The sequence below is a fragment of the Mesocricetus auratus genome, unplaced genomic scaffold (genome assembly GCF_017639785.1).
Source record: "Mesocricetus auratus isolate SY011 unplaced genomic scaffold, BCM_Maur_2.0 Super-Scaffold_4256, whole genome shotgun sequence".
Lineage (NCBI taxonomy): Eukaryota > Metazoa > Chordata > Mammalia > Rodentia > Cricetidae > Mesocricetus > Mesocricetus auratus.
In genome coordinates, this window is record NW_024429182.1 from 77,394,360 (window position 1) to 77,420,253 (window position 25,894).

Here is a 25,894-nt window from a genome sequence, read left to right on the forward strand (position 1 = left end):
CCTTGCCAGAATAGGTAATTGGTTGATTGGTACCGTTATGACTGTCCCCAGCGAGGCTGATGAGGACACTAGCAGGAGTCTCCCATTTGTACAGATCCAGAGTCGTGAGTGCTGTATGGTGAGAAGGCATTGAGGGCATAGCTGAAATGTTTAGACATTGGGTCTAGAGTAGTAAGAAATCCAGGAGGAGGACTGAGGAGCAGAGAAGGCTAAAGAGGCCGAGAGATTCAGAGTGGGTCAAACACAAGGGTGGAGGGGGGGAAAGAGAGAGGAAGGAGAAGGGTTGGGAGGTGTTCACATTCCAGGTAAAGTCTTGGGAGTAGATACCTACTGAGGAATGAGGGTGAAAGTGGGGGAAACTCAGGAACGAAGAGGCTTGGGAGGTCTCCCGATGGAGTGGGTCATTCAAAGTTCAAGTACGGTTTGCTCAAGGTGAGGACTTGGGTGTATTTGCTCAGCCACTATTCTTTGGGGATCCATGTGACCTGGGTGAAACTCACTCGGTACAAGAATGGGAATATGACAGGGACATGGCAATCATAGTATACTATCCTCTGACCAACTGTGATTAGTTCACAGCTAGGCACATGATCCAACTGGACCAGATAGAATCCCTTGGTAAAACTGATAAATGTATTCTGGGAGGGAGGATCACATTTTCTTTGACATGAATGAATTATGAAAGCAATGTGATCTGGTGTGTGGGGACAGGCTTTTCCACCCCATGAAGAGAGATGGTCTGAGACAGACTAAAAGGCAAGATCAGAGAAACCGGGGAGACTGAATCATTCCATGTATCCTGTGGCTCACTGACCACTTGGTCCATATGGTGCTTAAAGCTAGATACATCTGCACATTTAATTTAACCCACATTGTCCTCTGTGCTCATTTACCAAAGGTAGTGTGAGCTGGGGGTCTGTTGCCCTGAGAAGCTTAATACAAGGGGAAAGAGGGCAATGAGGTCTAGAGTCTTCAGTGAACCTGGGTCCTGCTTGACAGGGGATGGGCATGGTTGTGGATGGAGAGTGATGTGAGCTAGAATCAAAGGGAAGGTTATTGATGTTCGAGAGGTTCAAAGGAGGGGGGATTCAAATAGCTGAACTGGGATGGCGAGAGGCTCTGAGAATGTCAAAAGCCACCTGGAGGAAAGCTTGCAGGTAGAAAAACAACCTTCACCTGAAGTCACCAGAACCAGCCACCTGGACACCAGTGGGAACTGACTGACCTCTGATCCAACAACAGAAGGATGGGCTTGCCACCAGAAATACCTTTATTATTTTATTTTAAGTTAAAGATAATTAAATCTTTCCTCCTCCCTTCCTTCTTTCTCTCTTTCTTCCTTTCTTTCATTCTTTTCTTCTCATTCTCTCCCCTTCCTCCTTCCCTCCCCTTCCCACTGTCAAATCAGGAAGCCCCAGAATACCTTGTGGTCCCAACAGTTCTTATAGCCAAAATCTGCCTACAGGAACACAGAGAGAAAACAGTGGATTGCCCAAAACAATCTGTAACTTGTTTTTACCAACATCTGGCACATGGTGTTTAATGTTGGAAAACAAGAACAGAAACTCGACACTAAAAAATTCTGCCAATGGGTTGGAGAGATGACTCAGTTGGTAAAGCTCTTGCCACTCAAGCATGGGGACCTGAGTTCAATCCCCAGCATCCATATAAATATAACCACATAAACCATATAAATAAACCCACATAAACACACAGGTGTGGAGCTTGGGAGGTGGCTCAGTGTTTGCTGCCAAGTTCAGATCCCCAGCATCTATGTAAAGAACTGCTGTGGTAGCATGTACCTATAACCCCAGGGCTTAAGGGGAAGGTTGAGACAGGTAGGTTCTGGGGACTCACTGGTCAGCAAGACTGCCAATAGGTGAGTCAAGTTCAGTGAAAGATTCTCTCTGAAATATTAGGTGGAGAGCATGGAAGAAAATATCATTGACCTCTCGGTTTCACACACTTGTACTGGTGAGTGTCCCCTAATACTAATGTACACACACACACACACACATGCATACCCCCCATGCACGCATGCTCGCATACACACACACATACACACACTCACACACACACACACACACACACACACACAGACACACACACGACACACACCAGCAATGGAGAGGCAGAGGAGGGGGATCTCTGGGGATCACTTGCCAGCCAGCCTAGCCTAATCAGTGAGTCCCAGGTCAATGAGAAACACCGTCCTTAAAAAAACGGGATGGGTGGCACCTGAGGAACAACCCGTATTTGATCTCTGGCCTCCATGTGGACATGGGCACACATGTACATTCACACGTGTCTGCACCAGCCTGCAAACACCACACCCACACCTCTCCCATACATACACAGAAAAGTCTACCAAGGATCTTTCAAAAGCCCTTACCTCAGCAAAGAAGCTTAGTAACTGTCTTTTTTTTATCATATATATGCATGTTTTTAAAAAATCTATTATCATGTTTTTGAGGTTCTGGGACTGGACCTAGGATCTCATGCTTGCTAGGCGAGTGCTCTGCCATTATGTTGTAATCCTTCCCATCTCTCTTTACACTTTCTTTTCTCCTTCCTTCCTTCCTTCCTCCCTCCCGCCCTCCTTTCCTTCCTCCCTTCCCTTTTTCTTCCTTTTTAAAAATACAGGTATTTGATGTTACCTAAATTGGCCTTAAACTCACTTTGTAGCCCAGGAAATTCTTGAAATTGCAACCCTCCTGCTTAGCCTCCTGAGCCATCAGATTTGGCTCAAAACAATCTTATGTAGCAAAATTGGAGTCATAGACTGATCAAAGCTTGTCCAAAGTCACATAGCTGTAAGTGTTACCACTTGCAATTAAATCAGATAGTACAAATTCAGAGTTTAAAAGATTAATTACTGGATATATAAATATCCATATGAATGGATGAATAGATACATAGATGGGTGTGTAGACGGATAGTTGAATGGGTGAGTGGATGGATGGATGGATGGATGGATGGATGGATGGGTTGGAAGATGGATGGGCATATGGATGGGTATATTGATATGGATGGGGAGCTAGAGGGAGAACTGGTAGTTATCCATCTTACAAGACTGTCAGGGAGTCATGGATGGTCAGCCTCATTTTCTCACCCAAACATCCTCTGTTTTGTTTTTCCGATCACTTTCAGATTCTTGGTTTGGGAACTCCTCAAGCTGGATTGACATGGCATGGCATGGAAGCCTGTTATCATAGAATAACTGTTTTCTTCTTCCTGCTTTATCCCCACTTCCCGTTCTCTGTCTGCCAGGTGTATCTATTATCGGTGCTGAGTGCTGGAAGCTCTTGGCTAATCACTCCTTACCCTACTTTCTTTCGATGTTGCCTTTAAAGCCCAGACCAATCCCCCAGTTTAGAAACAAGTGTAGAACCCAGGTTTGGCCAATATTGGTTTCATCCCTTGGTTGTACTGTTTGATTTAGGACAGGGCCAATGGCCCAAATACATGAACACAGCTCACTCAGTGAGTTAGAATTTGTTTAAGGAGAGCATCGTTTTCTCTTTTAGGGTGCAGAGAGGTGGGGCTCGTGCTAGGAGGACTACGACAGCATATTGACACACTGTGTGGAAGAACATGTCTGAGAACAGAGCTCACCATGCAGATGAGAAGGGGAAAGTTCAAGTCTTGAGCTCGTGTTTGAGTCTGCATCCAGCAGCACCTGGAACTGCAGAACACTGGACTTTTCAGTGATGGGAGTCAAATTTTACAGCATTTATTGTTTTCTTAATTCAAAATGAATTAGGGTTCTGTCATTTTGTTCAGAACAAATTTCTAATATATTATTGTTTTTGTGTAGTCCAGGCAGGCATTTAACAAACAGAACTGCAGGATAGCAGAATTTGTCAGACAAACACTTGGCTGGTTTGGCTGGAGATATGAGGAGAGGAGGTTGGGAAGATTCCCCCCGGGAATGTTCCAGAAGGAGGGAGAAGGAGAAGGAGCAAAGTAACAACTGGGGTGGTTTCACCTGCTCTTCCTGCTCCTTGATTCCAGCTGGGTACAATGAGGTTCCTTTAGCTGGTAGCCTGCAATTACAGCACGTGTTTCAGGAATCCTGCTGATCCGGGCCCTTCTCCACCCTGGGCTGGCCCTGCCTTGGGACAGATGGGGCTGGAATAATTCCTCGGTTTGCTGGGATGGAGTGGAGGCTGTGTGAGCTAGAGCTGGGCCAGGTAGATGTTCCCAGGATCCAGGGGATGGCTATGCAGCTATTTCTCAGGACTGCTTCTCTGGAGGAGGAGGGGACAAATCAGGGGGTGTTTTATCTTCAGGGCATCCCATTGACTGCTGGCTACTTTCAGGGTATCAGTCTGCTTTTAGGACACATCTAATGCCGGCATTACCACCCACATAATTTTCTTTCTTTTCTGAGATGTATACGTGTGGTGTGGATTGTGTGGTGTGTGCATGGGGGAGGTGTCTACATGTATGTAATGGTATACAAATGGGTACATGTATATGTACATGTGCATGCACACCTGAGACCGGAGGACAACTTTGGGTGTCATCCCATTAGCTTCATTTACCTTGTTTTTTGAGGCAGGGTCACTCACTGGTCTGGAGCTCTCCAACTACCCTAGTCTGACTGGTCAGTGAGCCACAGGGATCCGCCGGTCTGTCTCCCCAGAGCTGGGGTTACAAGCATGTGGCATCATGCTTGAATTTTTCACATGGGTTCTGGGAGTTCAACTTGAGTTCTCACGTTTGTAAGGCAAGCACTTTACAGACCAAATTATCTCCCCATTCCCTGAGACCTTTGAAATCATGTAAATTCATGCTCTATAGCAAAGTGCATAGGAGGTTTCTTTATGGTCTGATGGGAAAGCATACACACATATGTGGTGTCATTCAGGATAAGAAGCAGCCGTTCACCAGCCAGTGTCTATATGCCCTCTGAGCCTCTGAGCACTTCTGAACCCCTTACCCACCCAGAAGGTTCTGCTCTCTTGGCTTCTGCAGCCAGAGCATCTTTCTTTGCTTTGCACTCTCGTTTGTTGTTTTTTATTTGAAGTCAGCTCACTTTTTATTTTTATTTTTTGATTTGGTTTGATTTTTTTTGTGACTGGGTTTCTCTGCAGATCCTTGGCTGTCCTGGAACTCACTCTGAACTCAGAGATCTGCCTGCCTTTGCCTCTCAAGTACTGGGATTAAAGGGGTGCACTGCCACTGCCTGGCAAGTCAGCTCACTTTTAAATATACATACATACATACATACATACATACATACATACATACTTACATACATACATAGGTGCATGCATAAATATGAGGCAGGGCTTTCCTGCATAGTCCAGCCTGATCTTCAACTTTGAGATCTTTCTGCTTCCCAAGTGCTGAGATTATAGATGTGTCTTCATGCCCATTCCTAAATTTACTTTGAATTTTTGCTGGGGTAAATTCACATTGCATAAAGTCAACCCCTTTGAAGTTCAGTAGTCTCTAGCACCTCTGTGATGCTCTATAAGCACTGCCTCTGTGTAGTTCCAAAATGTTTTTATATCCCCAAGTCCATTCAGCCATAATTACCCATTCATTCCTCTGGACAGCTGTCAGTCTTCTCTGACTCTCTGAGTTTGTCTGGTTTTTTTTTTTGAGTCTTTGTTGTAAGTGGAAACAAACAATTATGGTGATCTTTTATGCCTGTTGGCTTTTTCAGGTGGGGTGATAGTTTTGAAATTCATCCATATGTCAGTACTTCATCACAAAGTACATTTATTTATTTCGTGTGTGTGTGTGTGTGTGTGTGTGTGTGTGTGTGTAATCGGCATGGGCGTGTATGGACAGCTTGAAGGAGACAGTTCCCTCCTCCCACCAAGTGGGTCCTGGGGATTGAACATAGCTCTTAAGGCTTGATGTCCAGTGCCTTCATGTGCTGATCCAACTTACTGGCCCCACTTCATTCCTTTCCAGTGACTGAATAAAACCCTATAGTAAAAGGAAGTGTTTTTGCCAGTGCTGGCGTTTCCTTCTTTCCCGAACGTTCTTCTCCATAATATATCTATCTGCATAAACCACTATGTCACTACTGTACTTTGAAGATAAAATGTCCTCCCTAGACTCATGTGCTGAGTGAGACCTTTGTATGTAGCTGGTGATACTCCTTGGGTAAAAGGTGGAAATTCTAGGAGGAAGGGCCTGATTGGCGAAAGTGGGTCGTAGGCATGGGCTTTTGAAAGGTGCCCTCTCTCTGTTTCCTGTCTGTCATAAGGTGAGCAGTCTGCTCTCGAAGCTATTTTGTTCTGCATCACCTCAGGCACAAAGCAATGGGTCCAGTCAGGTTTAGAAGGAAGCCCCTGAGACCATGAGTGGAAATCTATCTTGGTTCTGGTAAAACTGCTTCTCTTAGAGAACACCATCCTCAGACTGTGGCAGCCCCTTACTGAGAGCATCAGGGGTGGCCTCTTTTCTCACAGAACTGGCCATTCACTGCTCTACCACTGACTGTCTCTTACCCTGATTGCTTCTGTTCCTTTCCTTTCTTTGATACAGGATCCGGCTATGCAGCCCTTGATCTCCAGCCCGGGACTGCAGGCATTCACCACCACAATGTGATGGGGCATCTGCCCCAAGCTGTGAGCCAGGAAGCCTCCTTACACCTGGGAGCTGCTTCATGTGTTAGCTTGTGAAGTCACAGGTTCCCATGTGATCGCTCTGCCCCTTCCACCGCTGGTATCCCCCTTTCTTCTTGATGGTTTGTTTCCCCTGACTCATCCTTTCAGCTGCTTTTTCTCCTGTCCTAAGGACCACTTCCTAGATTCCTGGCCTTTGTCCACAGATTTAACAGTTAGAGGCACGATCCCCACATGAGATAGACATAGGGTTTTTGTCTTTTTGAGCCCATATTACCTCACTCAATCTGATAGTTTTTCAGTTCCATCCATTTTCCTACAAATTTCATCTTTCTTTAAGGCTGAGTAAAATTCCATTGCATATATATACCATGTCTCCATTATCCACTTATCCATTTTGGACCCTATCTCAAAAATTAAAAGGAAAGCAACTGAGGAAATCATTTGACCATCAGACTAAATGATCAATAGCATTAAAATGCTAAAGACCATGTTCAACAAACTGGGATTTGGTTTTTGCACAGTTGAAAATGGAATGGTTTGATGACATTCCAGCTTGCTAGGTGGGGGCAACACTGTATAAGACTTGACAGCATCTGTACCTATTGTTGATGGATGGATGAATGAATTAGTGGGGAATCTGTAGAGAAAGAGAGGGAGTTCATAAACATGGCCAAAGTGATGGGGAAACATCCAAGTGGGGAGTCCCATGTACCACATTTGTCTTGTGGAGACATCCTCTTGCAGCATCCTAGAGAAGGGATGAAAAGGAGAGGTTTGGGGGCAGGGAGCCTGCTGCTTTGCCTTTTGTGCTGGAAACTTCTGCTGCCACCTGCTTTTCTTCCTCTTCTGACTGAGCATGTGACCATTTTCCTCCACAGTGACCCAGTCCACACTTGACCCCCACATCATTCATGTCTCACATGTCTGACTCCAATATCTCTCCTGAGTTTCAACCTCAGACAAGATTTAATCCCAGTGCTCTGGAGGCAGAGGCAGGTGGATCTCTGTGAACTCCAGCCCATCCTGGTCTACAGAGCAAGTTCCAGGATAGCCAGGGTGCTACACAGAGAAAAATCTGTCTTGAAAAAAACATTTAAAAGTCTTTCTTTTTGGGACAGGGTTTCATATATACCAGGCTGGCCTTGAATTCACTGTGTAGCTGATGTGGCAAGGGCTACAAGTAAGTGTCTCCATGCCTGATTTAAGCAGTGCTAGGAATTGAACCCAGGGATTCTTGCATGCTAGGCAAGTGCTTTACCAACTGAGCTATATTCCCAAGCTGGAAAAAAGTGTCTTTATTTACTATCACCCTTTGGGGTGCAGGTTCCCAAGGAGTCTCTGAATCTTTAGGGAATGCTCTATGAGCAATGGGGTTGTCCTCATCCTTGTTTTGACATAAGAAGGCTCCTCAACCTAAAGTCAGAGGACCGGCGACAGAGGCATATAAGCCTGGCCTCTGGGGGAAGCTTCTGAGTGAAAGGCACTTTGCAGGGTGGCTGGTTGCTAAGCCCACAGGCTCTACTATTGGGTGGGGCTCATGAATTACCAGCTGTGTGGCTAGAGGAGAATTCTCTATGCCTCAGTTTCTTATTCGCAAGAGTACCCAAGGGGCCAGCACTACAGAAGCTGATGTGTGTGAGTTACTTCTCAGGACCCATAGCTAATAATAAGACCTGGAAAACTATGCCCTTCTTATTGTTCTTTTTTAAAAATTACATTTTATTTGTTTACTTTGTATGGGAACACATGCTGTGGTGTACATGTGGAGGTCAGATGAAACTTGAGTTTTTTTTTTCCCCTCTCCTTCCACATGTGTATTCCAGGGATTAAACTCAGGTCATTTAGTTTGGCAGCAAGCTCCATTACCCACTGAGCCACCTTGTCAGCCCAATTATTATTATTCTTAAAAGCTTCATGCGATTAAATCTCAACATGGTGTTCAGTCCCATCTCAATCTGAGAAGGTAAAACATTATTCCTGCATAGAGTTCATGATCTAATGAGAGACATGAATGGATGAAAACTTATACCAGGGGCGAAAGGCTTGTAGTGTTAAAAGAAGGGTGAATGGAAAAGGAGAAAAGGCAACACGCAGGAGTCAAGCAGGCGTGGAGATGGCTAGAGCCAGGAGATGTGCACGCCCATCTACTAGAGAACAATTAAGCCAGATGCTGTCGGTCTCACTTTTGACACACCCAGCAGCAACTTCAGCCTTGCTGGAAGTGTTCCTGTTAGTGACTGCATGCCAAGGCTGGCCAGGTCCATGAATCTGAGGGCACAGCCCCCACTCTCCTTTGAGCGGTGCCCAAGTGAGCAACTGCTGCATGTTCCCTGTCAGTACCAGTTGTAGCCACCAGGAGCCCAGCCAGGTTTATGCCCTTAATGCTTGGCTATATCAGCCCACTCCCCCAGGGGAGTGCCATGTCACCCAAAGTCATCATGTAGGCTTGGTGATTTATATAAGTGCTTAGCACAGCTCCCAGAATACCACATCTGTTAGCTGACCCCTGAGAACCAGTGGACATACTACATGGGGCAGAGGTAGTAACTATAGGTACAGGCATGGGGTGTATTATTGGGTGGGACCTGTATCCTTGGCTCATGGAGAGTCCCCACAGCCTCTTTCATGAAGACCCTGGATTTCACCAGCCATTGTCCCTGTGTGTCAATGAGTCCCCCAAATACCTGTCTTTTTGATCTGTGCACAAAGGACCTTCTAGTCTAGATCCTGGGTACTAAGCCTCCTCCTCTTTCCTCCACAGGTGACATCAGTTTCATACTTATGCACATAGGGTTTATATTCAGGGTAGGGGAAGGAGAGTGCTCATGCCAGAAAGTCAGGTTGCTTGGGTTCAAATTTCAGCTCTGTAACTTTCTATGTCATTTCGAAGAAAAAACTTGCTGTAGTTTCTGTATCTCCTTAATAATAGACCAACCCAGGAACTGGCAAGCTATTTCTCATGCTCTACCGACTGAGCTAGCCAGGCGCTCTGGCAAGCTATTTCTACAAAAGGTCAATGTTTTAATCACTCAGCTGTGTTATTTCAGCTTGCATTGTATCCACGAGCGAAGTATAAATAAGTTGGCATGACCGTGTCTCAATAAAACTTTATTTATAGACACTACATTTGGATCTCATATAATTTTCATGAGTCACAAAATAGTCTTTTTGATATATATGTATATATTAGCTATGTAAAAATTATAAACACACACATACACATCACACATACTCACACACACACATATTCTCATGTTCAAAGACAAAATAAAGGTTTTTATTTTGTTGACTGATGTTTGTTATGCCCTAGGGTGATTTATGTAAGTACTTAGCACAACTCCCAGAATACCACTCTTGAGTTGAGATTATGGGAATACTATTTGTTTGGCAGGAGTGTCTAGCTATGCCCTTTAACTGGCCCTTTTCTCCTGCCCCACCCTGTCACAGAGTGGGGACATCCTGCCACACCCCTTGGCCTCTTTCTACTGTGCCCTCTCCAAACATGCTCCCAGGCCCTGTGCCAACTGTCTGTCTGAGGGCACAGAGTACACCTTGTCCCAGTGTCAATGACTTAGGTCAGAAACGAACAGTTGGGATCCAAGGATGGTGCTAATTTCTTTTGTTACACACACCAGGCCATGGCTGGCCAGCCTTGCTACCCAAGATCACATGCTTGGGATACAGCCTAGACCAGGGATATTGTAGGTGAACTTCTGAGATTGGGGCTGGAAGCATCCTTCTCTCAGGATCCTGTGAAGAGCTCACTGTTGGCCCAGGCCATTACTGTTGGCTCTCCAGCTCACAAGTGCCAAGTCCAGGTTGCAGGATATAGCTCATCCTGGAAGTTATGAGTGTTGGGGCAGGGCCCATCAGGTCCTTCTGTGGATTCCCAGGATATGTCCTGTTCACATCAGGCTGTTAGTCACATATCAAAAACCCAGAGCAAAGACAGGAGGGCCTGTCTGCCTGAGGAGGAGAATATCCTTAGACTATGATTGTTCTCTAGTTCTGTCTCAGGACTCATTGGCCAACTGAGTGTCTGTGAGCTGGGAGGAAAAGGCACTGTCCAAGCGTAAGGTATTGTATCTGGGGGGTGGCGTGCCAGGCACCATAGCCTCCGGGGCTGGAGGCAGTCGCATAGCAGAGGTGAAAGTGGGTAAGTCATCATCTGTATCCAGAGCTGGATTATCCTGGCCCTGCCGGCTGGAGTGAGTCTCAGGGGAGGGAGGTGCCCGCCTCCGGGCCCACCAGTCCTTGGCTTTCTGCCACTGGTGGCGGGCGATAATAGAGAAGAAGTCAATGAAAAAGACTTCGATGATTTCGATGACACAGACGACTGAACAGCTCATCCACAGGCCCAGCTGTCCACCAAAGTTGGACAGAAGCATCTCAATCTGCAAGGGAGACCACATTGTAACTCAAAGACTGAGAATTGTGGCACATGCCTACAATTCAACACTCGGGGAACAGAGAGAAGGATGATTGCCAGTTCAAGGCTAGCCTGGGCTACTTAGTGAGACTCTATCTCAAGGGGGCAGGGCTTTTCCCAATTGGCCTCAGCTATAGGCCTGTCTCCTCTCACTCTGGGCTTCCTCTCTGAGGCTTCAGCCATCCTACATCAGGCTAGATCCCCTCAAGTTGACTGTTCCCCTAGACCAGGTAGATATTGATGAATCTGGGGCATGTTGCACAAGAAGACTACTCACACTGTTGGCTGGACTCTCCATGATGGATCTTTGGTTCAGGTCTTTGTAGAATATCAAGAGCTTGGCCAGGTCAGTCCTGCAGAAATCCCAACAGATAGGGTCCAGGTGGGTGGGAAGCCTTGGCTCCCTGCCAGATGGCAGCCCCTCAGCATAGCTGTCATCTCCCTCCTGCCCAAGCCTCTGTCATCACCTGTGCTCTGAACATCCTCAGATTGTTAGAACCATGTCCCTGGGTCTCTTTCTATACCTCAGAGTGCATTTCCAACTTGGGTCTGGTTTTCAGGTTATCCATTCAGTAAAAAAATTATTTCTGAACCCCTAGAGGAAGCCATTTCACCCAGGCACCCTCGAATTAGATTTTAATACTGATAATTGTTTGATTGCAGTCTCAGACTCATATAGGAGACTGGTGCAAGTAAGAGAAGTAGGCATGCTAAGGTAATAGTGATAATGAGTGTAATAGTATCTAGCATCTATTAGGAACCTCTGATGTCACCAAACACTATTGGAAGACCTTTGAGTGAATGAATGCAAGTCTCACAATGTCATCCCCCTACTATACCAGTGTGGAAACTGAGACATAGATTGGGTTCATTCACTGTATAGCTGACTGTTGAGTGAGCTGGTTCAAAGCCAGACCCATTTGGCTTCAAGGCCATGCCCTTAACTACCATTCTAAACTCTCTTCTGATAGGACAATGGACCTGGAAGGCCCATGCTCATTCAAAGTTTTCACTGTTACATAGCTATTTGATGTGATGCAAGAATGGAAGTTACGGTACATAGAACATCTAATCTTTTAGGAAAAGCAGAAAATAAGGAATTGCTTTATTGGGCTACATTTAGCTAAGGGTCACTGGTCTGCAATAGTTGGTTGCAAATGCTCAGTCTCATTCTATTTGTTGTTGTTTCTTTATTACATTTATTTGAGACAGAATTTCAAGGTGTAATCTATGGTTGCCCTTAACCTTCAACCCTCTTGTCTTTGCTCCAAAATTTTGGGATTACTGGCTGATGAGCTAAATCTGTCTTTATCATTTCACTGCAAGCCCCATGTGGGGTGGGGTGGGAGACAGAGAGCATGTTTGGTCACTGGGTACACCCGTTTTCCCCCAACAACTTACATATCACCTGGCCCTTAATGGGATGCTCTGGACAGGAGACCAGATGGGCTTTTACTGGGGAATACCCTATGCCAGAACATGGTAATGGCCAGAAGTATGAATTTACATTGCCTGAGTCTCTACCATATTTTCTCCATCTGCTGAGATTCCTGATCTCTGGCCTAGATAATGTTTGCTCAAAGTATCTCATAAACGAATTTCTTTGTGAAAAATCCACGTAGGATTAGAATGTAGGACGCTAAAAGGACGATTTTTGTAAGTCATAAAGCAAGTTTGCTGGACTATGGTAGTACCTGCTAATAACTGAATAGACTAGGCACAGTTGGGCATGTGCTTCATGCCTACAATCCCAGTACTTGGTAGGTGGAGACAGGAAGATTAGGAATTCATGGTCATTCTTAGCTACATAGTGAGTTTGAGGCTAACTTGGGCTACAAACTTGAGGAAAGAAAAACGATAAAGAAATATCAGAATATATTGAAAGGCATAGCAAAATGTTTGCCAATTGAGATGGTATGTACTAACCAATGAAACTGATGTGTGATGTGTAGTGATCAATTAGGATGGAAACTCACCCTTCCTGTTTGTTGGTTCTGGATCCATATATTCAACCAACCATGGAGGGGAATTTTTGAGAGAAAAAATAATTACATCTGGATTGGGCATGCACAGACTTGTTTTGTGTCAGATTCCCTGAACAGTCTAATATGATAGCTATTTCCATAGGATTTACATCACACTGGGCACCACAAAGAATTTAGAGATGACTTAAACGGATGAGAGGATGTGGTAGGTCATATGCAAACATGCACCATTTCACATACAGGACTTGGGCATTCAGAGATTTTTGATATTCATGGGGGAGTTGTGGAACAGATCCCCTGAGGGTACGGAAAGACAACTGCAAACAATTGGTTTGGCCAGAGCATCGTGCCTCATCTGAAAATCAGCCCAAGTGCTTTGCACATCATAAAGAAACATTGTTGCACGCTTTATTCCAGTTATGGACTCAATGGGCCACAATGCAAAATGTATTTCATATGGTGGATCATGCTCAAACAAAAGCCTGAGCAGGGCCTGGTTCATGATAGGAGCTCAGTAAATATTTGTTGGCTGAATGATTGAATGAACGAAAAGGAGAGGGTTTGGCAATGAGGAAGCAAAGGGCCCAGAGCCTGTGGCGGACAGAGGCAGAGAGAACTGGGTGGAGGTAAACTTACTTGTTGAGCTTTTTGTTTATTTGTTGGCCTTGGTCCCAGGTGAGAACATTCAGCAACCATTTCTGTGATGGAGAAAGAAAGAGTGGGCCTAAGGCTACCCACTGCCCTCTTCTTCAGCCACACCCCCATTGCTCTGGCCTTGGCGGTGTAGGCCTACCCACCTAGGAACTATGCCCCCACATAAGAGAATAGATGAGGGCACCGAGGGCTAGACAGGGGAACAGGGGGAGAACTTACCTCGGAAGCCTCAGATGGCCACTGTGCCAGGCTGGTGGTCAGTGTCCATTCCTTAAAGCTTAGGGGAGAAGGGCACAGAGTGAAGACAGGCTGCCGACCTAGCACAGCCCTGCCTGCCCCAGCCCTCCAGATCTACGTACCTGCAGGCTTGCTTGCACACTGACTGGCATCCCAGCTCTTCTCGGACAAAGGCCTGGTACAACTGGTAGTAGCAATACACTGGGGACAGGGTGAAAGGTAGTATGAACTTTGGAGGCATAATACCCTTCCTAGGGTCACCTGTGGAGCCCCCACTATCTCTTTCTTTTTTTTTTGCACCTTTTACAAATGCTATTTTTGGGGGGTGGAGGGGGAACCAATGCTGGTCTGTGATGTCAGGAAACAAACATCTTTTCCTGGTTAAAGAAGTGTGTTGGGAACCGGCTGTGGTGGTGCACACCCTTTATCATAGCACTCAGGAGGCAGAGGCAGGCAGATACCTGAGTTTTCGGCCAGCCTGGTCTACAAAGTGAGTTCCAGTACAGCCAGGGATACAAAGAGAAAGCTTGTCTCAAAAACAAACAACAAGAACAAGAACAAAAAGACCTGAGTTGGGGGTTAGGCAGTCCGTGGGTCTAGTTCTGTAACTTCTCACCTGTGTGTCCTAAGTTAAGTGACTTAATCTTTCTGAACCTTGGTTCTCTGCTCCATGCAAGAGCACTAACAACAGCGCCATTTAGAGTTGACTATGTGGACAAGCTATTATCACAGACTGGGACATAGCATTTAGTCCATAATTGAAATTTACAATCCAAGCTAGGCTTATTAATAGAAAAGGCCTTTATCACCCTCTTCAGGTAAAGGGCAATCAGGACAGGGGCTCAAAAGATCAGAGGGCAGCCCATTGCTGGGCCAAGCTGATTCCCCTCCTGGGATGGGCAAGGCTGGAGGTGGGATCACTCACTCCAGTTGGGGTGTTGCTGGTAGTTGCAATAATTGGCTGCTGGAGGCAGAGGCTGGCTGTACTGAGCACAACCACATTTTTCCACCATCTTTGTCTGGAAGCATGAATAAAGGCAGATCTGAAAGAGAATACCCAAGAATGTTCTTAACCTCCTTGCAGATAGAGGCCAAGAACTCCCTGCCTGCATATCTTACATTCCAAAGCTTTTTCCTATCATGCTGGTCATATCACATACACATAAAATTAAAGAAAACAAAATGGCTAAAAAAAATTTAAAGACCAAGTTTTTCCAGGAAGTCCAGCATGGAATTCTGTAGCTTTCATCAAAACTGAGCTGAGAAGTGACACAAACATGCCTCTTTGCTCACAAGGAGGGACTTTAGCCTGAGAGCCTCTGCTTACAAAAATTTGAGCTACAATCAAATGGAGTTTAGACCCCTAAAAGTGAGTTCATTAGAAAGATGCCCTGAGTAATATTTAGTGATAAGTTACTGAGGACAAATATTTGGTCATATATTTCATGTTCACCTCAATCTTGTGGAATAATATGGTACTTAAAGCTGAAAAAAGTTAATATTTGGGCAGGTGTGGTGTGCACACCTATACTCCCAGAACTCTGAAAACAGCAATATGAAGGGCCAGCCTGAGCTACACGGTAAGTTCATGGCCATCTTGGGATATAAAATAAGACCCTGTCTCAGAAACAAAACAACAAACAACCAACAACAAAAACACTGAATCGTAAACCTGAATAGCTTGGCTTTGAAGCCCCTTCCCTACACTACAAGTTTCCTGGGTATTGTGGTCATAATCCTGAGAGATCCAATGTGGAGGACTTAACCGAGTATTGGACTGTTAGGTCTGTGCTTCTCACTGTTTAGTGAAGGTTGCTGCAGTTTCGCCTTTCACCTGGGTGTCAGCACTCACAACCTCATTTGCTACGTAGACAAGGTTAGCCTCCTGTGAGCTTCTAGCTGTGTCTAACCCCCACCTTGCCATTGCTAGGTTACAGTCACATGCCTGGCTTTTCATGTGGATTCTGAGACTCTGAACCCATGTCCTCAAGCTCTCTGAGCTGTCTCTCTAGCACCCCCCCCAACTGCCCATCTTATATTCTGCCAAGATGATATCTGTGGGCTTTCTAGTATCCCAGTAGGAGGCTAACTTCAGAGTTCCAGCCTGTGAGAAGAGGTGTAACAGTCCACCACTCATTGCACTCCAGCGCTGAAAACCACAATGCCTACAGGGCCAGTGATGTCCTATGTTATGGGGGTCAGATCTGTGGATATCAGTGACTGTATAGCTTGTTTAATGTGGCTGCTCCTCCTGTGGCTGGTCCTGCTAGGGTATGTGTTTCACTTTCCTTTTTTTTCCTTTTCCTTTTTTTTTTTTTTTTTTTTTGGTTGTTGTTGTTTTGTTTTTCGAGACAGGGTTTCTCTGTATTGCTTTGGAGCCTGTCTTGGAACTTTCTCTGTAGACCAGGCTGGCCTCATAGAAATCTGCCTGCCTCTGCCTCCTAAGTGCTGGGATTAAAGGTGTGCACCAGCACTGCCCGGTCCTTTTCAAGAGAAGCTAGAAACATGGATTTTTCTTGTGGCAGTTCCTGAATTTTTAATGCCATTCTAGTTAGAGCAATAAGTATGCAACCTGGAGGAGTCCAGGAGCTGCCAATTAGCTCACCTTGATCCAGTACAACTCTGTGACTGTCAAGGGGGTACAACTTGCCCAAGTCATTGGGCACAAAAGTATCTGGAAGCCAAACTTTTGACCCTTCAATCTTTGTCTCCTACTGAAGGTTTCCCTCCTGTCTATCCTTTGCCAAGACCCATTTAGAAAGTAGACCTGTCTGCCTTGTACATTGTGTTCCACATAAACCTCAGTGAGTCAATTAGGCTCTGGTTACAGAGGACCGAAGAAGACTGGAATCAGCTGGCATCATTTGTACTTGAGGTCTTTGGACCAACCCCAGATATCCTCACCCTAGTTCCTGGTCCCAGGCACACCTCAGCTTAGATATAACTTCATCTTTTGGATCCAGGCCATGATCCAGAGGTGAGGGCCCTGCCATGCCATACCTGGAGGGAGTAGGCAGCGTTGTAGATATTTGTGATGGGAACATCACTGCCGTCCTCTGTGCATTGGCTGTAAGGTTCACTCAGCTTGAAGGATTCTGTCTGCAATTACAATAGTACACAGTCATCTAGGAACCTGGATGGGAGGGCCTCTCTGAAGACGACTAATCATTTAGCTACTCGCCTCAGTTTACCAAATACCTAATGGTCTGGTGCCATTGAGGACACTGTGAAATCCATAATGAGAAAGGTTGATAAGTGCCCTGCTCTCACTGAGCATGTATTCTTGAAGGGTATACAGCCAGGTGACTTACGAGTTTATTAGTCAATCAATGGGATGGGGCTGGGAGAAGGCTCAGTGCATAAAGTGTTTTGCACATCTGTGTGAAGACCTGAGTTTAAATCCCCAGAACCCACATAAAGCTGGACACAGTAGATCCTGGGTCTGTAATTCTAGCACCCTGACAGAGAAATGGGAGGTAGACAGAAGACTTCCGGAAGCTTATGGCCCAGCTAGCCTGGGATATGACAAACCCCTGACATGTCTTTGACCTCTACATATGTCCTGTGGCACATATATCAATGCATGCACACACACACACACAGGTTTTTAAATGAGATTAATTTTGGATAATGTTCAAGGACACTGGGTAGACTTAAGAAGATGAGACAGTCAATCTTCCAATCTCTAGACAGATTATAAAGGCATCTCTGAGAAAGGACCCTCTAGCAGAAACAAAGACCAAAATGAAGAGCAAAATGCATACACTTTAAAGGCTGGGTCATGGCTATTTGGATCCTGATCTATAATCTCTCACATGGACATCTAGAGCCTAACCTCTAATAACTCATATGCCTTAACTGTCCAGGCTCCAGAAAAACTGGGAAATTTACTACTCAACAAGATAAAGAAGGGTTTGTTTGTCCCCTCAGATGTGGGCCTGTCCAAGAGCCTTACAATGGTAAAATGAAATAACTCCCCCACTTAACAGCTATAGAAGAATTCTTACCCCTTCTGAGTGGTCTGAGCCCATGCTGGAATGTTACTCACTGAACTTCTGCAAGGTATCTCAAGACACTCTCTGCTTTATGTCTTAGTAATTATTTTATGGCCTACAATGGTTACTTTTAAATATCAACTTGCCATAACTTAGCATCACCAGGGAAGAGAATCTCAACTGAGTAATTGTCTTTATTGGGTTGTTCTGTGGGTGTGACATGGAAGCTGAAGTCTTGATTATTGCTTGAAGTAGGAACACTTACCCTGAATATAGGTGGCAGCATCCCTTGGTTTGGGCCCTTGGGTAGTGTAAGAGCAGAGAGGGGTAGTTGAGTAGCAAGCAGGCAGCATGGGCGCATGCGTTTCTCTGCTTCCGACTGGGTGTGATGTGACTAGCGCTTGGTGTTATGAGCCAAATAAGCCTTTTCTTCCACTACAGATTCTGCTCAAAGGTGAGTTTTTTAGGGGATTTTTGTTGTTTTTGTTTTGTTTTGCTTTTTGCCTGTTGTTTGTTTGTTTTATCACAGGAACAGACAGAGGTGGGAACTGGGACCATGTCATCAGCTTTCCCTGAATGTTTTCTCAAAGTACCTTTTTGTGTTGACTCAGTATAAAATGGTAAAAGGGAGTTGGCCTTCGGAGACCTGCGGGAAGAGTGCCAGGCAAAGGGATCAGCAAAGATTGAAGTGGGGTGTGGGTCATTGTGCCTGGAACTTAGCAAAAGAGAGAAATCTCTGGGACTGAGAATGTAGCTTAGTGGTAGAGATCTTCTCAGCCTGTGTAAGTTTAATGCCCAGCATAGGGGTCAGGAAGAAAGATCTCTGGAAACAAATCAGAGGAGTTAAGACACAACCATCCTGTGTGCCTGCTGAGAAACCTGAATTCGGCTTCCTGAACGGTAATGAGCCATCTGTTTATCTGCTGGGAGGGGGACTGGAAGTGTGAGGCTGTGAGATGCCCGAAGTTCATTCAGTCCCTTCAGCAGGGCCCATTTCCTTGCCTCTGGCTCTGGATGTTGACTTTCCTAGAAGAATCAAGGAAAATAGACTAACATGGCCTGAGCATAAGAGTAGGGACAGCAACGATACTCAAAGTTCAAAGCTCTTATCCATCCACGCATAGCAGTTCATCAAGTTTGCCTCCAGCTTAGTATATGTTAAAGCAAATAAGCAATCTAGACACAGCAAAGAGAGAAAAAAACCAAATGAACAATAGCAATAACAACAACAACAAAAAATAAGGATAGGCAGGGATAACATCTCTGAAGGGGGCAAAAACTAAACAGAAGTGGTAGCCAGCATAGAGTGAGGGTATGCGGTCTGCTCACATGTGAAAATGCGTGCGTGCACCCATACACCCATGCACACTGTTGTAGATCAGGCTAAAGAGGCATAGGACGGCATGCTTCTAAAACAAAGGATGGTAACTGGGCAAAACAAAGAACCAGGAGGCTCCACACAGATAGAAACAGATCAGAAGTGTGTGCAGAGGCTACTCTCTCTCTCTCTCTCTCTCTCTCTCTCTCTCTCTCTCTCTCTCTCTCTCTCTCTCTCTCTCTCTCTCTCATAATTCATCTGCTGACCCATTAGTCTCCCTCAATTAACTGCAAGTTCCTGAAGGGCAATTGGCAGTGCTCACTTTGAAACTCTGGAACAATAGAAGCAAGCAAAGGGGAAAGTGGCTGCTTGGACAGACAGACAAGACAGACATAACTGTCATCTAATCTGTTCTTTTCACTAATATCGCTAATAACAAATGAGCTGGTTTCCAGTCAGTGCAGAATCAGTGGACTTGAACTGAATGGCAAATCAACTTAGAGCCTACCAAGGCTGGGCTGGGAAATAAGATGCAGAGAAGTCAAGCTGTAGCTCTCCCCAAGGACACCTCCATTCCTTGTCACCCTCTAGACTGTTCTGAGCTGCAAGCTCTCCAGGAATCTTGGGGCCCAGGATCCTGCTGACCTGTCCACAGAGCCAGAGTCTGCCACAGGCTCTACTTGCCCACTTCAGCAAGAATACCATCTGACATGAAGGTCAGGGGGTCTGCGTGCTTGGGACTCTGGCAATCCATGGATACTCAGAAAGCATGGAAGTCACAGACTCCAAGCGATGTCTCAGGAACCGGGGTCCCATAGAAGCCCTGGATGGTTCAGGGCTTTCTCCTCACTCACTCCCAATAGGGGGAGGTTCTTCATCCAGAGATTCAGCTGGAAGAACTTTGCCAGGATGCTTTCCAGCCCTGCCACACCTCCAATTCTGATTCATACCAACTGATCCCGAGATTTTATTCTGTGGCAAAAGTCAAGCTCCTGGATTCACCCAGGTAAAGGTCTCTAAAAAGAACTGAGGCTGCCCAAGGTGGAGCTGTGTCTCCTGCTTCCTGTGTCAAAACTGTGTAACACCTGCATCCTGTCCCAGGGTCACTACAGAGGGTTGAGCAGTGTGCAACCTGGACTCCCAGCTCACCCAGAGCAATACTGCAATCGATTTCCACTGTGTACATTTCAGGTTGAGACTTTGGGGAATGAAAGATTTTTGCTATTGTAGACGGGATGTCCTCACTCCTAGCTTCAGAGGATGTAATAAGATGGTGCCAGAGGCTGCTCATAGAAGCAGAATCCAGGACACAAACCTGCCCATCTTATCTGACTATACACCAAGGTGGTAGGATTCTGAGGCCTCCTAAGGGGCCCCTTCTGCAGCAACCACATTATGGCCAAAGCTGCAGCGGCAGGCTCACTAGCATTGCAATCAGAATTGGGGGTAGGGCATGGAATTAAAATAAGTCTGAATTCAGATTCCAGTAGATCCCTCAGATTGAGTGACTTGACTTCCCTGGGTATCAGTGTGTTCTGAGAACAATTTACGATATGTTTACGCAAGTCTCTGGCCTGTATAGTGTACGTAATTTTGATGATCAGCCTGACTGTATTTCAAATCACCTAGATATTTCCAGAAATGTTTGACTGGGGAGAAAAGACCATTCTGAATATGGCCACACTATTCATTAGCTTCCTCTCTGTGTCTCCTGACAGAGGAAGAAATGTGACCAGCCACGCCTGCTGCCATGCCTGCCTCCCTGTGATGAGCTGCTGTCACTCCTGCTGGCACTCTACCTCACCATGGTGACCTGCATCCTCAAACTGGGAGACAAGATAAGCTTTCTTATCCTCAAGTTGCTCTCGCTGGGCATTTTGTCATAGCAAGGAGAAACGTAAGGAAGATATCAAGTCATTTCATTGAACAGCTAATAAAACAAGGGAGGCAGAGGCAGGCAGATCTTGGTGAGTTTGAGGTCAGCCTGGTTTCCAGAGTGAGTTAGTTCTAAGACAGCCAGGACTGTTACACAGAGAAACTCTATCTGGAAAAACAAAACAAAGCGGAAAAATCAAATACTGGGAAGGAGTGAAGACAGTTCCATTATAGAGTGCTTACACAAAGCTGAGACTCCATTCCTGACAACACATAACCCAGGAAGAACAGGATCTCCACCCAGGGGTGGAGCGGGGAGCAGAGGCAGGAGGATCACAAGTGCATGAGACTCTACTACATGAAGAAACCCTGTATCAAAAAACCTAATAAAATAAATAAATAAATATTGCAGCGATGGTCTCCATGTGGCTGCTGAGAGAAGGAGCCATGGCTTCAGCCCAGAGTTCCTTTTTATTCTCTCTCATTGCTTACTGTTGTGAGGACTCACTGAACCAAATGCTAAGAAAGTGCTTACACAGAACTTCTCCACAAAGGTCAGTTTGAATTACTAGAGTGTGTTCTATATACATACAACTCATCCTTTCCCAGTGCAGCAGCACAAGGAGCCGCTGTCCCCAAAGCTGACCTCCAATGGAAGCTTTTCTGCTGAGACCTAATTGACCACTGCCAAACTCTGCCTAGGCGGTCCACAGATGTCTTAAACATGCCATGTCTGTGGGAGTTTGCAAAATTTAGCCAAGTCCTGCCGTCTGGTAAGGAGATCAATTTTGCTTTCCACCAGTTGAAGCCGGGTAGGTCACGTGACTCACACTTTGGCCCGTGGGTTATGAACAAGCCTGATACAAGTAGATGCTTGAAAAGTGCTTGCCCATCAGAACTAGCCTTCTCTTGCTGACCTTGGAGCCTGTGTCACTGGGTGAACATGTCCAAGCCAGTCAGCTGGTGAGGTGAGGCCACAGGGAGGAGGCACAAGACCTGGCAGACCTAGCACCTGACCTTACACACCACAAGCATCACTGGTTGAGGTCAACACAGTCTGGTCTGGATCAGAGAAACTTCCCAGATGAACCCAGTGCCCTGTCTGCTCCACAGACTCATCTAATACTTGGTTGTTTGAAGCCACTGTTTTAAAGATGGTACACACAGAGAAAAAGCTAAGTGACACTGTCTAAATCAGAGCTCAGAATCTCCCTCACCCACCTAAAGCCTTCTTGCCTTAATGACATCTTAGTCTATCCAGATGTTTAAGCTGGAAATACAGCTTCATTCTAGAAACTTCTTCTTTGCATTCCGTCATCAGGAGACGCACAGAGGCATCTTCGAGCTAGCTGAATTTTCGCCATTCTTCTCCGTCTGACCTGATGGATGGTGTCCCTCATTGGGATTATTGAAAGTCACCCATCTGTTCTTCTGCCTCCACTTTCTCGGTATCTCCTACTCCACCCCCTCCCCCACTCATCCCCCTAAATGACAGATCTCATCCCATCAGTGTCCTCTCAGCTTGGTGATTCAAGACTAAATGCTTCAGCCTAGCCTACAATGCACACCTTCACTGGCCTCAGTGTACTTTTCAAATTCCACCTCCCTCTTGATTCATTTCAATCCAGCAGATAGGCCTTACTACAGCAGCAAGCGGCCTTTTATTATAGAGAAATCAAACATTGAACTTGTAACCTTCAAATACGCAACTGGCCTGGGCGTGGTTCTGCCTGTATCCCAGTTGCTTAGTAGGCGGAGGCAGGAGGGTAGTGGGTTCAAGTCTGGACCTTGTCTCAAAATAAATATAATAGTTATGACAATAATAAAGGCATGGGGATTTAGCTTACTGGTGGAGAACTTGTCTAGTATACTCATGATCCTGAGTTTAATCACCAATACTGCAAATGATAGATAGATAGATAGATAGATAGATAGATAGATAGATAGATAGATAGATAGATAATGGTATCTATTATCTATCAGTTGGTCCTTTGAACCTACAGTATCAACCAGTTGTGGGTTGAAGATAGGTTTTAAAACTTTATCTTGGGACCAGAGAGATGGCTCAGTGGTTAAGCGCTCACACTGTTCTAGGACCTGAGTTCAGGTCCAAGCATTTACATTGGGCAGTTTGCAAATGCCTATAACTCCAGCTACAAGGGATCTGACACCTTCTGCTTCCATGGGCACCTGTACATGCATGTGCACATATACACACATAAACAGAATACATCCTTAAAAATGACATAATAAGACTGCAGAAGTTGATGCTTTCTTTGTCATTATTGTTTAAACAATACAGCATATGTCCATAATATTTAAATAGTATTCATATTTATAGGATGTGTAGGCATTGTGTAAATGCTATCTCATTCTATACAGGGACCAGTTTGATCACCAAAGAGTTCAACCAATTGTGAATAGGAATGTTTGGGGAAATGCATGTGCTGGCCAGTTTTGTGTCAACTTGACACAGCTAGAAACATATTTGGGAAGAGGAAATTTTAAGTGAGAAAGTGCCCAATAAGATTGACCTAAAGGCAAGTCTATGGTACATTTTGTCGATTGGTAATTGATGTGGGAGGGCCCAGCCCATTGTGGGTACAGCCACCCCTGGGCAGGTGGTCCTGGGTGCTTAAGAAAGCAGGCTGAGTGAGACATGAGCAAAAACAAAACACAACAGTAGGCAGCTCTCCTCCATGATTTCTACATTAGCTCCCACCTCCACGTTCATACCCTGACTTCCCTGGATGATGGACTACACGCTGAAAGGTGAAATAAACCCTTCCTCCCCAGGTTGCTTTTGGTCATGTTGTTTTATGATGGCAATAGAAACCCCAACTAAGACAACACATTTATATTGAACATCTGTAGATTTTTCAATGATCAACATAGCATTCATATGGCATTGGGTATTAATAGTAATCTAGAAATGATAGAAAGCATATAGGAAAATGTATGCAAATACTGTGCCATTTTCTATAAGGAACTTGAGCAGCCATGGACTTTGGTATCAGTGAAGAGTCTTAGAAGCAATTTCCTTTCAATACCAAAGGAGAGCTGTATGCTTAGAATATCACGATGATGTCTACATTTATGCAACAAAATTGTATGCTGTCATTGAAACTGGAGGACTAGTGCTGCAGAGCAATGATGGTGATATATTTGGAATTCTGACGAAATAAAACATTACAGGGGAGTGTACTCAGGAAAGTTTCATTTTAATAATAAAATTTTAAAGCTAGAAAAGAATTGCAGTGCTTCTCCCTGCATGTCACTATGGGTGACATGATGCTTAATTTTGACTGTCAACTTGATTGCGTTTAGAGTCACCTAGAAGACACACTTCTGTGTATGTGTATGAAGGTGTTTCTGGAGAGGTTTAGCTGAAGAGGGAAAATCCACTTAGAACATGGGCAGCGTCTTTCCCTAAGCTGGAGGCCCAGACTGAACCAAGGAAACAAAAAGCAAGTTGGACACCAGCCTCATTTTCTCCCTGCTTCCTGACTATGGACAGTGTGACCAGTCACCTCATGCTGCAGCTCACATCCCTCCCTCATCATCATGGACTGTGTCCTCAAACTGTGAGGGCCAGTGGAATCCTCCCCTCTTTACATTGCTTTTGTCTCGTGTTGTTTTTTGCAAAAAACAACAATGAGAAAAATAACTGAAACAAGTGGCTTAGCTCTTCACATTTTGTGGTATGTTATAAATGTGAGTGCATGTGTGTGTGCATGTGTGCATATGTTGCAAAAACAATTTATACTTCTAATTAATGGTGAAAACAAATTGATCAAAATATGATGTTAAGACATAAAAAGGGTTTAGAGGAAGAAGTATACTTAGTCTCTACATCTGCAGGAAAGAAATCGAACTGGTTAAAGTAATAAATGAAGTGGTGAAAGAATTGAAAGAAAGTTTGCTTCAGTATTTGATCCCAAAGAGGGAAAACCCTCAGTAAACATACTGACAAAAGAGGAAAACAAAGGTCTTGATTGTGCAACACTTAGTGCTTTTCATTGAAAAATACTGTAAGAAACTAAAAAAAAGCACAAACTAAGGACCATGTTTTCAACACATTCAGCAAGTAATTAGTGTATTTTACATATGTGTAATTAGTATTTATATATATGACATAATAGTATATTGTTATATAGTAATATAGATATATATCATGTGTGTATTACATATATGTCTCATAAAAGAGTTATTTAAAAGAAAAGAAAAACCTTCCCTAACCTTGCCACCCCTCAGGCAAGTCTTGATGTGTATCTCATGCTGGCATCAAATCTGTGACTGCTTCCACCTCCTGACTGTAGGGATTGCAGACATTCACTACCATCCCTGGCCACATCTCTTTTCTTAAAACACATACAGGAACACTAGTACATTCTTCTGAGCACTTGTTACATGCCTAGCAGACATTAACTCACTGAACTCTCACCAGTCACAATGTAGCACTTTAGTCACTATCCCATCCTACAGATGAGGGAATCAAGGTGTGGAGATTATATAATCAAAGTGCAAAGTCAAGCCCTGGAGTTCCCTGAGATACACATCCTTATGAAAAGAACCTCTGGGTACACGTGAAGGTAAAGGAATATTGTGGGGTTTGCTGTACAGTGCAGTGTCTCTCCGCTCCATGACTCAGTCCTACACCTCCAGGAGTGGATGGTACACCCTTGTTCACTTCCTCAACTCCCATTCACCATCCAATCTATTGTACTCTAGTTTCTGTTCCACCCCTTCCACCAAAGGCTGTCTTGGCAAAGCCTACCAGTGCCCTCCTGGTCTCCAAACTCAGAGAA

At 44.9% G+C, this 25,894-nt stretch overlaps 1 protein-coding gene across 1 annotated transcript in view; it reads right to left on the minus strand.

Moving 5' to 3' along the window:
• Positions 1-9,688: 9,688 nt before the first annotated feature.
• Scnn1g (sodium channel epithelial 1 subunit gamma) overlaps positions 9,689-25,894 on the minus strand; it is a 32,221-nt gene continuing 16,015 nt past the window's right edge. Inside the window, exons 7-13 of the mRNA XM_005064461.4 lie at positions 16,899-16,997; positions 14,824-14,941; positions 14,021-14,099; positions 13,881-13,938; positions 13,644-13,705; positions 11,300-11,375; positions 9,689-10,987 (exon numbers count right to left, since the gene is read on the minus strand). Of these exons, the coding sequence (XP_005064518.1) occupies positions 10,607-10,987; positions 11,300-11,375; positions 13,644-13,705; positions 13,881-13,938; positions 14,021-14,099; positions 14,824-14,941; positions 16,899-16,997 (873 nt within the window). The 3' untranslated portion in view covers positions 9,689-10,606. The remainder of the gene's footprint in view (positions 10,988-11,299; positions 11,376-13,643; positions 13,706-13,880; positions 13,939-14,020; positions 14,100-14,823; positions 14,942-16,898; positions 16,998-25,894) is intronic.